This window comes from Gavialis gangeticus, unplaced genomic scaffold (assembly GCF_001723915.1).
Source record: "Gavialis gangeticus isolate Ggan-Ray unplaced genomic scaffold, GavGan_comp1, whole genome shotgun sequence".
Lineage (NCBI taxonomy): Eukaryota > Metazoa > Chordata > Crocodylia > Gavialidae > Gavialis > Gavialis gangeticus.
In genome coordinates this window covers 325,220-339,882 of record NW_017729011.1, presented here as the reverse complement: position 1 = coordinate 339,882, position 14,663 = coordinate 325,220, and the positions used below count along the sequence as shown (strand labels likewise).

Below are 14,663 nucleotides of genomic sequence, written 5' to 3'. Positions count from 1 at the left end.
CGTTTGAGTCCCGTTTCTCTTTTTGGGGTTTTTTGTTGTTCTCCCGCCCTGGCAGGGGGTCGGGCTAGAAGATCTACTAGGTCCCTTCCGACCCTTAATCTATGAATCTATGAATCTATATCTGCCCTGAAAGCAGATTTCTGGATCCAAGCTTCTTTCCAACACAGCAGGTCCAGGGTCTGGAGGGGGCAATATCCGAGAGCAGGCAGACCTGCATACTGCAGGAAGGGGCCCCTGAAGCCGAGTTGCATCAGGGTCCCATTTAGTTCTTCTCTGGTATAAATCCTTGGACTCCAGTGGATCTGCCCCAGAGGTGAGTTTGGCCCCAGGTTCCTATCTCTCCACTGGCTGGTTTGCTGTGCCCCCAGCTGTGCCCACCACAGGCCCAGTCCAAGCTGACATCTGTGGAACGACTCTCCTTGACATCATTTGGCCCTGGGTCAGATTCCCTGTGTATTTCCAAACTGAGTGACACCCATGGTTACCCCATGGCTTTCACCGCTCCACATAAACAGATTGACACCTGTGCTGGGTCAAGTCACCAGTGAAGGTGGGAGCCTGGCAGCAGTGGGCAGGGCCAGGCAAAAGGAGGGCAAAGCGAAAGCTGCTATGAGCAGGATCCTGCCATTCCACACCTGGGCTCTGGTCTGGCTCTGCTGATGCACTCGTGCCTTTCCCAAGGTCCAGGCCATGCTGTATATTGGCCAAGGGTGGGATGGGAACAAGCTATGAGGTTTTTCATGGGGCCCAGTCAGGACTCGAGGTCTGACCACCAAAGATGGGAGGTTGCTGGGCACCTTCCTCCCACATGCACAAAACAGGAGTCACAGTCCTTAGGAGAAACCAGCCACCTCAGAGCAGATTGCAACAAGACCGATTGCTCATTGCTATCTTACCCCCATTAGACCCCAACAGGCAGAACAATGGTCCAGAAAGACAGGCAGATGTGGCTTGAAGCACCTGAAAGTCTATAGCAAAGAGGTCCCACCAGACCAAGAGTTTGCTGTAGGAATCTGCAAGCCCATGTGTCCCCTGTGACACACCCCAGGCTGGAGTGCATGATCTGGATCCACAAACAGAGAGATGAAGAGAGGAGTTATGGGCCAAAGCACTGTATCAGAGGTATGGTGGGGACACAGCCTGGCTGCAGAGGGTGACAACTCAGGAGACCAGGACAGACAAGGCCAGGAAAGCCAGAAATCCTAGCTAGAGTCATGGATCAGGAGCAGGCAGTCAGGAAGCCAAGGTCTGTAAGACACCAACACATAAGTCATCACCCTGGGTAGCCACAAGCCAAGGGGTTTAGGAGCAGGAGGCAGGGATCTAGACTGGAGTTACTAGCTAAGGGCAGGCAGCTGTAGCTGCATGGGACTAGGACAGGGGTGGGCAAAATGTGGCTCGGAGGCTGGATGTGGCCCGCCAGGCCATTCCATCCGACCCACGGGGCCCCTAAACCTTTAGAAAATTAATATTAATCTGCCCTGAGCTGCCTGTCACGCAGCCCTCAAAGGCTTGCCGAAACTCAGTAAGCAGCCCCTGCCCAAAATAATTGGCCGCCCCTGGACTAGGATGTGGGTGATGATATATTGTGAGTTCAGCAACAACACTCTGGACACTGCTGTGTTGAACTAACAGTAATTTATTATTATAACTCTCTGGAATCATATCCAGGGTGGATCTTAACAGTTGCATCAGTACATGTATGCAGATCTTATACCTGCTCTGCCTCTGACTTGATCCAGCCCAGTCCTGTGGAGAGAGAGGAAACAAGAAAACCTCTGGCTCCTCATGGCAGAGAAGAGGGAGTCCCCAATCATGCAAAACTGCCACAAGCAACTGAACCCTGCAGTGCTGAACAGGAGGGCTTTGCCCTTCAAGGGACAGTGCAAGGAAAACACAGTAAGACACAAGGTGATCACTAAAGTGACAAGCCACAAGCCAGCTGTTAGCATACAAAGGACTGGGCTGGAGCCAGGTCAGTCTGGAACAAAGGGCTCTAGGGTGGGATCTGGAAGGAGTCAGCAGGCAGGAAGCAGAATGAGGAACAAGGAATCAGCAGTCCAAAACCAGTCGAAGAGACACGTGTCCTGTTGAGCAGCCTGCTGGCAGTGCTGCTTCTTATAAGCAGGCAGCTGAGGGCCGGCTGGAGGTCATTAGGCCACTGGCAGTCAGGCCCAGCCAGGTATCCAGGGCCAGCTGGGGGCTAATTGGTTTGCCTGCTGCCTGGTTCCTGACAGAATAGGCCCCTAAACTTAACTATTTTCTAGCATGTGGTAGGAGAGGCCTGTCTTACCCAACGACCCCTCAAATACTCCTTCTCCAGGGGGAGGGTGGGATGGACTGCACTGATCTTTCTCCCTCTCCCTGGTTCAGGCTCCAGGGCTCCCATCCCCACAAGGTTTGCTCTCCAGGGCTGGGCAGCAGTGGTTTTACTAGGGGGCTGATGCTGTCTTTGGCTGCTGAAGCTTATGTTCAGAGAGCAGCAGCCCTGGCTGCTCCAGAGGAAGGATTTGCACTGGGGGCAGCTGGGTGTGTCCTCCCACCTAGCTGCCCCAACAGCTTCTGATGGGAGGAAGCTGGTGACCTGGAGGAGGTCGCTGGAGGCCAGCACTGCTTGGATGCTCCCTCCAGCTCCTCCACCCACCATGGGACAGGGCAATCCCTGCCTGTTCCTCATGACAAAGGCAGGCCCGTGGCTTCAACTGCAGAGGGAGCATTTGGGCAGCAGCAGGACAGTTGTTGCTCCCCCTCCAAAAGAAAAAGGAGGGCCGTGAGGTGTCAGGGCTGGGAGGGAGGAGCTTGCCTGGGCCAGCGTGCAGTCGCACTGTACCTGCCCCATGCACTCAGGCCTCCAGGATACACAGGATCCCCCCCAGTGCTCTGCCAAATGGGGCTGCATACATTGGTATATGGCTGTGCTCATGCACCCCCTACCCACACCCCTACACACCTGCTTCTCCATGTACTTACACAGCCATACTCACGTGTGTGTATCTGTGTCATACACAGCATCCACACATACATGCATACAGGGAAGGCCTTAGGTGAACACAGTGGCCAGGCAGGTATGGAGGGCTGAATGCACACACACGTGCACCACTGTAAAGCAGGATTTGTTTCCAAATGACAAGACTCGAGCTCTGACAGCTCTCCCCTTCCCCCCACCTCACACCAGGATTCCCAGACAAGCTGCCATTACTGTGAAATGGAGCAAACTTCCTTTTTTCCTTTACAGCCCCCCATGCAACATGCAGCCAGGGGATGGTCATGTGGTACTTCAGCCAAACCTGGGGGAAGGGCATTGTCTTTTCCAGCCAAAGCTTCTCACTGTTGCTTCTTCTGGGCACTTGCAGCAGCCCTCCTTGCTGGAGAGAGATGGGGAGCTTGATTGCATGCATACACTCATACAGGCATGTGTACACAGACACAGTGAGGTGTGTACAGATATGCATGGGTGCCCATGACTTCATGAACATAAACTTACCTTCCTAGACACAGGAACATGGATGCACTACCTTGCATACAGGCTCATATGCCTGAACATGTAGATACGGATAGGCACATAGCCTTGCATACAGGTGCACATAAAAACACAGGGAAACATTCACACTCTCCTGCCTATTTACATGCACCTGTATGTATGCATAGAAACACGCACACATACCTGCACACAGAAACGCTCCCCTACACACATGCTCACAGAAACAGGCACACACCTGCCGTGTATATACAGACATGCACACACGTTTGTTCTCACAGGCTTTGAAGCTGTCTGAGGTCTCTGGTATAAACACTCCCCTAAGGCTGGCAGCATGAGGTCCCAAGTGTGCCCAAAGGAAGTCACTGGATGCCAAGTAGCAGTGCTTGATGATGCTCAAGTAAGTCCACAGACCTAACCAGCCTCAAGAAACCCACCACCATGGGCAGGTGCAGACATCCCAGAGGTCCCATATGCCCTGGTAGCTCCCACCAATATGTCCATGATGATGCCACATAAGCAAAGCCCCTGGGTGCCAAAAGGTTAGTGCCCAACCAAGTCCCTGTGTTCAGAGTATGTATCTGCTCCAGCTTCTGGATGCTGGGACCTCTGTGGGGAAGCAAGATGCAGACAAAGCAGTCTTCTGCCTCTGTGGATTTTGAGGTGGGGCTTCCCACCCAGGTGCTCACAGTAAATGGGAGACAGCCTGAAATGCAGTGGATGGTGAAGACACACAATGGACAGGATGGCAGCCACAGTCTGATTGTGGGCTTCTCTGCACAACACCCCCTGGAAGGATGAAAATGTAACAGTTTCAATGGGAAAGGGTGATCAATGGACTTGGAGCAGCAAGAACAGCAGCAAGTGCATGGAGGAGAGGAAAGGCTCAGTGGGAGCATTTGGGGAGGGGGGCCGAGCTGCCAGCTGGGCCAAGCGGGGCAAGCAGGTTGTTTTGCTAACTGTCACCATCGATTTCTCTGCAGACTGAGTCGATGCTGAGGCACAAGGCAAGGCTGAAGACTGCTGGGTGCTGAACTCCATTTATGCTGCATGGATCCAGGTCCACTGACAAACACTGAGCAAGTCATTGATCTGGGGCTCCTACAGGGAGGACATGAGCTGAAGAGCATATTGGCAGGAGGGAAGAACAGGACTTTCAAGCCTCCCTCCTGCCCTCTCCCTCTTCTCTCTGGATGTCTCCATCCAGTCAGGAGAACAGAGCTCTGAAAATGCTAAGGGTCTCCACAGATCATTTTTCACTGATCTCAGCTCCAAGTCATCTCCACTGTATACTACTCTATATTCATACAAGAGCCTTAGCCAGGAATGCATCCTGACCAGTGCCTCCTTTGACCCTCAATGCAGATTAGGGTCTGGGTCAGCAGGCTGACCCAGCCCAGTCTACAGGCTGCGTCCTCAGCATTTCTTGGGTTTCAGGGACAATCTAAAGAATATGCTATGATATAAAACCTGATCTACAGTGACGCAAGCCACTGTGAAAGCTTTCATCTCAGCACCTGGGAACCTCTGGCAGTAAGAGAGCAGTACATAAGCTCCACTCAGCAACAGCCTCTATGAATCTGCATCTACCTCTACATTCTCCCCCCACCACTACATCCCAGCACTGAATGGGCACACTTCCAGCACCAAAGTGTGTCTGCAACACTGCATTAGTGCATCTGAGAATCACCAGCACTGAGATACCCTAATACCGTGTGTGTGTGTGTGCGTGTGTGCGTGCGCGCGCGCGCCCTAGCTCTGAAGTATATCTACAGATCCTATGCATAACCCCCAGTGCTGGGAAACCATTGCAATAGCCCTGAATACCCTCCCCCCTTTTACATGTACATACAGCATTCTGCCTATAAACCTTCTGCAACAGGAAAACCACATCTTGGACCAGCTCCCACACAGACAAGCACTATCTCTTCTATACCATAGCACCCTATCCAGGCATCTACAGCATAACCAGGGAAAGACTATGTTCCCCCCAATTACCCCTAAGAATAATATGCAGCAGATCCCTGCCCATCCCACCCTGCTCCCCCCAAAAAACCACGTGAAAGCCTTCAAGGAGGCTGTAAAGATGATGTAAAGTGTCATTTTCATTCTCTAGCCTGGGACCTGGTCTGGCTCTAAAGAAGGCAGGAAAAAAGATGGGAATGGGAAAGTAGAGCAGAGAGCTGCCAGAACAAGACTCAAACCCTCAGAGGAGAGAGTCTTGGGTGGTAAGGGGATAGTTTAGTCTAATTGTGTTTGAGGTCATGGAAGTGAAGATTGGCAGACTGAGAGACAAACCCTCTATTCCCCCGTCGGGGGGACACAGGAGGTGGCAAGGCAAGCTTCTCTTTGCTGCCTCCGCCAGCATGCTTTACCCTTGCCCAGAGGGACATCTTCTAACACAAAAAGAGGAGCTTGGTCTCCACGACTCTTTCAGTCCAAGTCTAGTGGCAGCAAGTTAATGGCCCTAGTGAGGATGCTATCACTGGTATAGGCCTGTGTGTACTGAAAGCCCTCAATGAATTTTACGTAGACCCCAAGCTGCTCCTAACAAGAGTAATGTCTCCAGCTCCAATTGGCAGGGAAAGCCAGGTCTTCTACAAGGTAGAATAATTTGAGAGCACAGAAAGTTTGAAGCACAGGGATAGTCCAGCTAAATGTGAAAAAGGACAAGAATCAACACTTCCAGAGACAGCCCTGTGACCCCTACCCCCAAACCCGCACAACTCAGAGCAAAAGCATTCACTTTATTACAGATCCCGAACGCTCTGATGTCAGCTTCAGAACGCCGATTTTACATTGTACCTTTCATTTTTATGGAACAAAACCATTGTTTGCTCTTTGGTGCCAGTAAATATGTGTCTGTGTGACAGAGAAACAGGCTGCCTGGAGGAGAGGAAGGGGCTGGGTGTGGGGGTGGGGAAAGGACCTGGGTTGTCCACACACACACATCCACTGGCTTGTGCAGAGCTCATGGTGCATTTACAGACACACAAACTGCAAGTACATTTCACTGCTCATCAAACAGACTGCACCTCCGCCCCCCAGCTCTCTGCTATAATACATATGCTGGTGAATGGCTACTGCAGAACAGCTCCCAGCAACAATTCCCCTTGGTATAACCGTCCTTCTCTCTACCACTCAAAGTGCCCATCTGCAGAGAGCAGGGAGCAGGTCTCAATAAGAATCAGTGACTGAAATCTCTTGGTTGGAGAGAAAGAAAACAGGACAGGCAATCAGTTCTCTGTGATTACAATCCCTACTAAAGGCAAGGAAGCTGGAAGGACTCTGCTTTATTCTTCTCCCCTCTCCTTCTCCAAGGCAATAGGCTCCTTGGTCCACTTGGTCTTCATGCTCTCCTGGTCCTCTGTGTAGCTCAGTTCAGAAGGTAGCGCTGCTGAGCTATCGCCATCCCCACTGACTTCCAGGTCCAGCTCCTCAAAGGAGGAGCCGCTGGCCCCCGACTCACTGTAGCTGTGCTCGCTGCGATTGTCTGTCTCATCCCGGCCGTGGCCAGCTGTGAATGGTGACAGGATGGAGGTGGCCACGGAGGTCTCGCGGCTGTCAGTTGTCGCCTCCAGGCTGATGGAACTCGTCTCACTCAGGGTGTCAGCCCCTTGGAAAAGGAGAGAAGAGGAAGAGGTTAACACATAGGAGAGGGCAATGCAGAGCAGGGCAGAGGAGGCTATTCCTTCAGCTCCAGGCTTGGAGAGTTCAGTCCCATTGTTATTCCATTAGCCCCCATGAAGGGGCTTCTGCCAAGAGGAGAACCCTGTCAAAGAGATATTTGCAAAAGAGATCAAGTCCAAACCAACTGTACAAATCCTCTCATCCTTCCCAGCAAGAGAGCTCACCTGGGAAGGCTGGGGGAGATCATGGGGAAAGTGCCATCCTGCCAAGGAGGCAGTGTCTCAGTTGCAGAAAATGCCAAGGAGCATATGGCACAGGCATGCATTATCACCCCAGCCCATCTGGCTCTGTCCCAAACACCTGGAGACTACGGCGCTTTTGGTTGGTATGTGCTTCTCAGCAGGCATCTGTTTGCATTCTGGTGTTTCTAAGATACCACGTCCAGATTAGGGCATTAGGATGACCAAGCAAAGGCCAAAGGCTCCAGCTCAGCTGAAGTTACCCTGTAAAGTTTCATATATGCCGTCATAAAGCACCAAAATAGATTGTGGGGCACAGTAATAACCAGGTACAAAGTACTATGTCATTGCAGGAGTTCAGGTTCATAGAGTAATGCTAAGTTGTTAGGACAGCTACTGGACACATGCTGGACAAGATACATTTCACCCTTTTAGCTCTCAGGAAGAGACCAGCTTCCTTCTATGACACTTTGCTTTAATTTCTCTTCTCCTCTAGCTCCACTGTCCCCTTTCCTCCTGCAAATTGATCCCCCCTCCCTTCCAACTGCCTAATCTTTCCAAGACACCAAGATCTCCACTCCACTCCACTCCTCCTCCCTCTCCTCCTGCTAGCAGACAGCCTTCTGCTCTTCATACTTCTTATTGCCCCACCCGTCACCCTCTGAGGCCGAGTTGCCCTGGGTTCCAGGCTAGCATATACCTGCTAGGAGAAGGGCAGGCTGCTGGCAGTTACCTCCCCCTGGCTTGCTCCTGATGTGAAGCATAAGGCAGTAGGAGTGAGGGGCACTAATGGAGGAGGGCTGGCTGAGGAAGAGCCTGGGGCAGCATGATGAAGACAGGCTCAACCAGTGAGCTGACCAAGCCGCAACATCCTCTTGGACACAGACCCCTCTCATCCCTTGCACCACACCCCAAGAAACTGGCAGCCCTGAACAAGAAAACACCATAGGACTACCCAGTTTTCTAAGGGTTTAACCAGAAGACATAGCAGGGCAAGTAGCAGGGAGTGGGCACTGCCAGGAGAGCCCGAATTGCACTTCTTTGAATGGCTTCAACATGCAGTCATACAGCCCTTTACTTTTCAATGCACTCTCCTGTGAGCTGCACCCAAACCTGCCTCCTAGCACTTTGTATTTGCCCTGCCTGTGTTTTTCCAAATGCTTTAAGGCACTGGCACTTTCTGCAGAGAGGAGATAAACACCTGTGTGAGCCTGCAGAGTCCTGCCATGGGATGGCAGGGGCAGTGAAACAGCTTCACTGGGGAGTGACACCACTGAGCACTGACAAGGAGCTCTATACTGGGCATGCAGTGGTGGAAATTTGGAACTGCTTGTAGCTTGACTGTCCTAGAAGTGAATGAAATCCATCACACTTCATGGCAGGGTGACAGCCAGTGGGAACAGTGGGGACACTGCCTGTGTCTGCCAAAAGTGCTATTCTACAACAGCTCCTGTGGAATAGCTCCCAAGTGCACACTCCATTCTATAATGAACAGGACTTTATCCCAGTATTCACACAAGGGAGTTATTCCCTAATAGCTAAATGGTACCGGAGGAGTTACAGAGGGCTAGTTATTCATGAGCTGCTATACCCGACAAAGTCCCCTGGGTAGCCACAGCCTCCGGCTATTAGCAAGCAGGCACTGTCAGCATCACAAAAACGCTGCTACTGATAGCACTAATTGGTCGTCAGCCACAGCACTTCTCTCCCATCACCTATGCCCGACCCCTGCAGCAGACACACCAAGCTCCAGGCTGTATAAACCCCCCTGCTCTGAAGGACTTGATTCTCAAAGGAAAGCACCTTCCTCCAGCCTTCAGCTGCCTGGCATGTGTCACAGTTGCTCCTCTCTAAGTCAGGACTTTCCTGTCTCAGGAGAGTTAAGGCAGGTGGTTGTGGCTGGTGTCTGAGACTGAGATCATAAAGAACAAGCACTTCTATCAAAGGAGCTCTTGGTGCCTTATAAAAGCCTCATGTTGCCCCTGGGGGAAACTGAGGCACTGAGTGGCAAGGGACTTGTTCCAGCTTACAGTGAGTCAGGCGCAATACCAGTGCTGGAGCCCAGGTTCCTTCCACTATTGTGCCTTAGCCACAAGGCTCAGCTACTCCTGCAAGAAGCTCTGCTCTTGACATTGTGCCTCAGTAATGAGCTAACAAGCTTGTTGCAGGTGCATGGGTTGTGATAGAGATCAGCATGGCAGTGATCACATGAATATACCCCAGATGCTTGGAACTGAACACAGAGCTGAGCCCTGCCAGCTCTCAGGGGAGCAGTGTGTGGTGTAGGGGGCTTGAGTATGTGTGAGACATTGCTCACTCCTGGATGGAATGATACTGATTCGCCTGCCAGGGTAAACTAGGATGCTGCTTTCTGTCCTGTCCCCTGGGCCATATGTGGGCTGGCACCTGTGGCAGCTGGATGGTCACCAACCTACCTCCCCAGGGTCTGGCTGCTCCACAAGTCCCTGGCATTTTAGGTTTGTATTTCAAAGGCTCTGTACTTTGCCCCTTGGGTTATGTACCTCAGACATGGATCTGGACAGGTTTTCCAGGAGGTGAGCTAAACAAGCTGGATGTGCAGCGGGCCACTGAACTCTGCTTCTTTGGAAACGTGCGTTAAATGTCTCAGTGAAGTGAAGCTGGTGATTTCACTAAATCCAAGCAGCTATTTTTCTGTATCACTCAACTGTCACAACATATATCCTGGGCTCCCTGCACAGCCCTGCCAATAGCCCCAGTCCTGGCTTGCAGTGCACCCCATCCAGAAAACAGGGCAGGACAAGCCTACAAGGGGAGTTCCTGAGCTCTGCTCCTCTACAGCCCCTAGTTTACTCTCCCAGAGAAGGCTCTTTAGAATCAGAAAGCTAGTAGCTGCCCTGGAGACTTGAGCACTTTCAAACAAGGCTCCATTTGTTCCCAGGACGCATTTCAGCATTAGGTCCAGCTCCCTGCACTTCCACTAAAGCTGCCCCCTCCCCCTGCCCATGCAGCTCAGACGTGGGGAGACAATGACATTTGTCTCTTGGTAGCTCGATGTGCCTAATGCTTTCCCCACCTAGGGGCATAAGCATGGTCCAAGGAAGACAATAAAGGCTTTGTGGTCCAGCTGCCCTCTCCTTTTGCTCCAGTTCTCTAAGTGCAAGCCCTTCAGCCACTGTGCTGCTGTCTGAGGTGAGCCCTACGTGTGTGTGTCCACGGGGTACTGCAGTGGACAGGAGCACAGGAGGCCAGCCATGAGAACACCAAGGGTGCCCTTCTGCCCCTAGAGGATCAGTGTACCTTGCCATACAGGAGGGGTGAAAAGGAGAGGCAGCAAGAAGGAATTCAATTGCATGCACACCCCCCCACCGCCCCATAACTAGTACCCAGAGATAAAGCCTCAACTCAGCAGTGCAGATATCCCTGGGGACAGTGTTGGAGGACAGCATGGTGACATGCTCTATAATACAGTGGTGTCTTGAGGTCCAAAGCCAACAACTGGCATCTTACTAATATTACACAGGCAAAAGCAATGTAATAGTCCATCAGGAAGGCTGCACTCAAAGAGTTGGGAATACAAAAGTAACATTCAGCCCCTTTGTGCTTGTGCATTATGATAGTCTTTCATTACATGATCACATACTATTTTGAACAAAGGACCCTGCCTCATTCAGTACCGAGATGGACAGCACTCTGGGAATGAATCCAGGGCTGTGCAGCAAGCAGTTTATTGAAGTTGGATCCATGTAGTAAATGAGACAATGACATGCAAGAAGAGAAAGGATGGTCTTGAAATGAAAGACACCACCTCAGTGTTCTTCACTTTCTGAGTACCCAACTGGAGGTACCTGTGCCTTGTCTATCACATGTACTGAGTATTATATGTATGGGGGGGGGTGTGCATGTGTGTGAGTGTGTGTAACAGCTGTGTGGGAACACTAAGTGCTTCAGCTGGGTGGTGAAGTGGTACCTTTGGAAGTAAAAGCCACAGCAAATAGCTGCATAGCTTGTTCTTCACTTACCAACCCACTGTGAACAAAGTGAGTTGCAAACCACCAGGATATGAAAGAGCCAGGATCTACTGGAGTGGATATATGCATCCATCTTGCATAGATGTAACAATGCCTACTCTGTTGTCTCCTGCATACCATAGCCACAAAGCATCCTATAGCGCACACAGGATCCTGAGTACACATGATATGCATCAGGGCAAGACGGTGACACCACCAAAGCTGGGGACCCCTTCTATGGCAGGAATTAGTTATATCCAGATGTTCCTAGGAAGTGGGTCATACCCCATACTACACAGGCCAAAAAAACCCAGTGATCCTTCCAGTATGACTTGAGGGAAAGACCTGTCTGAGGAAGGCCCATGTTCCCTCCTGACCCCAAATCTGGTGAAGGACTTCACCCTGAATGTGTAGCAAGACTCATTGGCCAGGCCCCTGAAAGGTTTCTCAGCACCACTTAGGGTATGTCTCATAGCCTGTCTTAAGGAGGGGATCACCTAGTCTGCAAAATCAAACCCAGGAGGTCTCAAACTTGGTGACCCATCACTGAGACATGCAAAATGTCAGCCCCCTTCTCCCTCTGTGCCTCAGCTCCTCTGCTGTAACTTGGGGATGATGAGAATGTTTTCCTACAGCGCACAGGAGTTATGAAATTAAATTAATCAGCTGTGATGTGCTCAGACATTAGCATACCACAGAGAAGCCCATGAGAAAATAAATAATCCCCTACTGAGTGTGAAGAGTGCAAGAAATATGGTAGGTCACCTGAGGATATGAAGAAAAATTGAACAGCTGTTTCATTTCTTGAGGGTCTCCATCCTATGCACTGAATAAGACAATGATTATGTAGGAAATAATAGTATGGAGTCATGTGATGGAGGACTGTATCATGTGCACAAAGAGCAGAGTTAAGGGTAAAGAGGAAATATTAATTCTAGCATTTCCTAGAGTGCTTGATTTTGCCAGTTGGTGTTTTTCAGCATTGTTCTGCTGAACATAGATTCCTTCTTTTTAATACCTCACAAATTATGGTATGTACCAGTATTTATGTTAGTTCAGGAGTATCTCAGGTAAGCAGCTCAGCCTATATGAGAGCAAGTATGGTACTGACAAACCAGAGGCTGGGTGAACTTAACAATTCCAGCTCCACCATATGTGTTCGTCCAGCCTGCTGCTCTCTAGTGGCCTCTTCTTGACAACATCCACAGCTCAATCCACTCCCAAACTCTTCTCCGAAGCCGAGTCTGCCTGGCCCATCCTGCTGTAGTAACCCAGCCTTTTTACCAACAAATCCTCCCACATATCTCCAGCTGATGGGCAGCTGGAAGCATGAGGACCCTGGCACCAGCCAGGAACAGGAAGAGTCACAGATCTTTTAAGAATCTCCTCAGCCTTGACCCCTTCAATGAGACATGGCAATAGTCATAAAACCTGGGATGTGCTCTCTGCATTTAGTAAGCAATTGTCAATGCAGAATTGATTAAAAACACTGGACTCTGGAAGACTGTTGCTTAGTACAAGGCTGTAGAAGGAGCTCTGAGAAACTCAATCCCACTTAAGTTGAACATATCTCATGTAAGAGCCTCTCCCATACCCCTGATTTCAGCTCTATGCCCCATGGCTTCCCTGTCTCAAGGGCATCTGGCCCTTGAAAGCAGTTTCATGAACCTGAGCAGTGCTGCATTTCAGTCAAAATGAAGGCAACCCAAATCACTCATTGCTTGAAAATCTTGGTTCTGACTGTTTAGCTTTAAAGAATTGAAACATCTCCAATAATGGCATGAAGTGCAGTAGGCAGGACCATCTCTCAAATCTAGGGGTTAGCTCACCAAGGAAGGTTAGTGGACTCCAACCAGCATCCACACCAAACTAGCTGTGCACATTTGGTGTACTGAGCTCAGGAGAAGTTGAGGACCGGATGGCTGCACAGCAGGATGGAGGGGTGCTGGCAGGGCTGTGTGGGGACCCTGGGCTGGAATGGCAGGGGGCTTCAGGTCAGGACTGAGAGGCACTGGCAGGGCTGTGGCAAGCCCAGAGCCAGGGGGCCATATGTCATGACTGAGGTGCAGGGGAAAGCTTGCGTAGTGCCTGCTATTCCTTTGCCTGTCCACAGGCAGAGCTGTTAGCATCTCCCAGCAGCAAACAACACTGACAATGCACTTCTGTCATGTGCAGCCTGCAATGTTCTCTCCAAATGAAATTCCACAGGTATTTGCTGCCCAAGTAGGCAGGAGCCTGCTTGGAAACTACAGAGAAGCAAGGAGAGGAAGGGGATGCTTAGAAAGGCAAACTACTAAGCAGAGGCAGCACATGCCTCCACTGGGAGACAGCTGCAAGCCCAGGCACAGCATCCCTTTTCCTGGGGCCAGGGGTGTTTTACAAGCCTACGAAGTACAAAAATATTTAGGGACATGACCCTTGAAGAGCTGGACTCCAGTGAGATGTGTGTCATGGATGACCCCCAGCAGGAAGACAGGTGGCCTGGGAGGGGCTGAGACCTGGAGCCAGGAGGATGGGGGGAGACAAATTTGAGCAGACAGATAATTTTGAAGACCTGTCTGAGGAAGGCCAATGTTGCAATCAAACCCCTCATCACCACAAGGCCACCTGGGTCACAGTGCAGACAGTGGCTGCTAATGGGCCCACTGCTCCAGTTTCTTTAATAAGTATTCGGAAACCTCCCCCCGTTCTGATTCTGCAGTGCAAACCCCATGTGCAGATGGTTCTCTCTGTCCTCCTAGGTCACCCTCTCCACAATCAGAGGACACATCCCAGTCCACTGATCACTGGCTGACCTCTCAGCGCACATAAAGACCCTTCTCTATGATCCCTTTGCCGTACATGCCCGAGAGCACCACTTGGATGCTGCCTGCCTCTAGCCTCCTCAGGTCTCCGTCTCTATGATCTGTGTCCCCACACCCAGGCCTTGGGCAGCCAGCTTTCCCTGCCCACTCTGAGAGATCAGATCATAGTCTCCCCATCCTCAGCTCCAGTGCGTGGATCACCGTCTCATTAGTTTGGACAACAACATAATTAAAAAGCTGAGAAAGAGACAAGTGTGTCAGATAAAAACAGCAGCTTAGAGCCGTCGCCAGGGCAACTGGCGGGATGACAAAACCTGCCTGGAAAACATTAATCATTGTCAATTATGACATCACTAAGTTATGACAACAGCAACAAACATGAGTGTATTGTTTCTGGGGAAGAAGCAGATTGCCTGTGTCACTAACACAGCCCGTTGCTGATTTCTGTGTCTTCTCAGAGGATAACCTGCCTCTTCACTCTGAGGAAACAGCTTCAAGACTCCCCCCAACAATCACTGATGCC

General features: G+C 50.9%; 1 protein-coding gene across 1 annotated transcript in view; it reads right to left on the bottom strand.

Annotated features, from left to right (window-relative positions):
• Positions 1–6,205: 6,205 nt before the first annotated feature.
• TEX264 (testis expressed 264) overlaps positions 6,206–14,663 on the bottom strand; it is a 165,213-nt gene continuing 156,755 nt past the window's right edge. Inside the window, exon 6 of the mRNA XM_019510324.1 lies at positions 6,206–7,094. Within this exon, the coding sequence (XP_019365869.1) occupies positions 6,772–7,094 (323 nt within the window). The 3' untranslated portion in view covers positions 6,206–6,771. The remainder of the gene's footprint in view (positions 7,095–14,663) is intronic.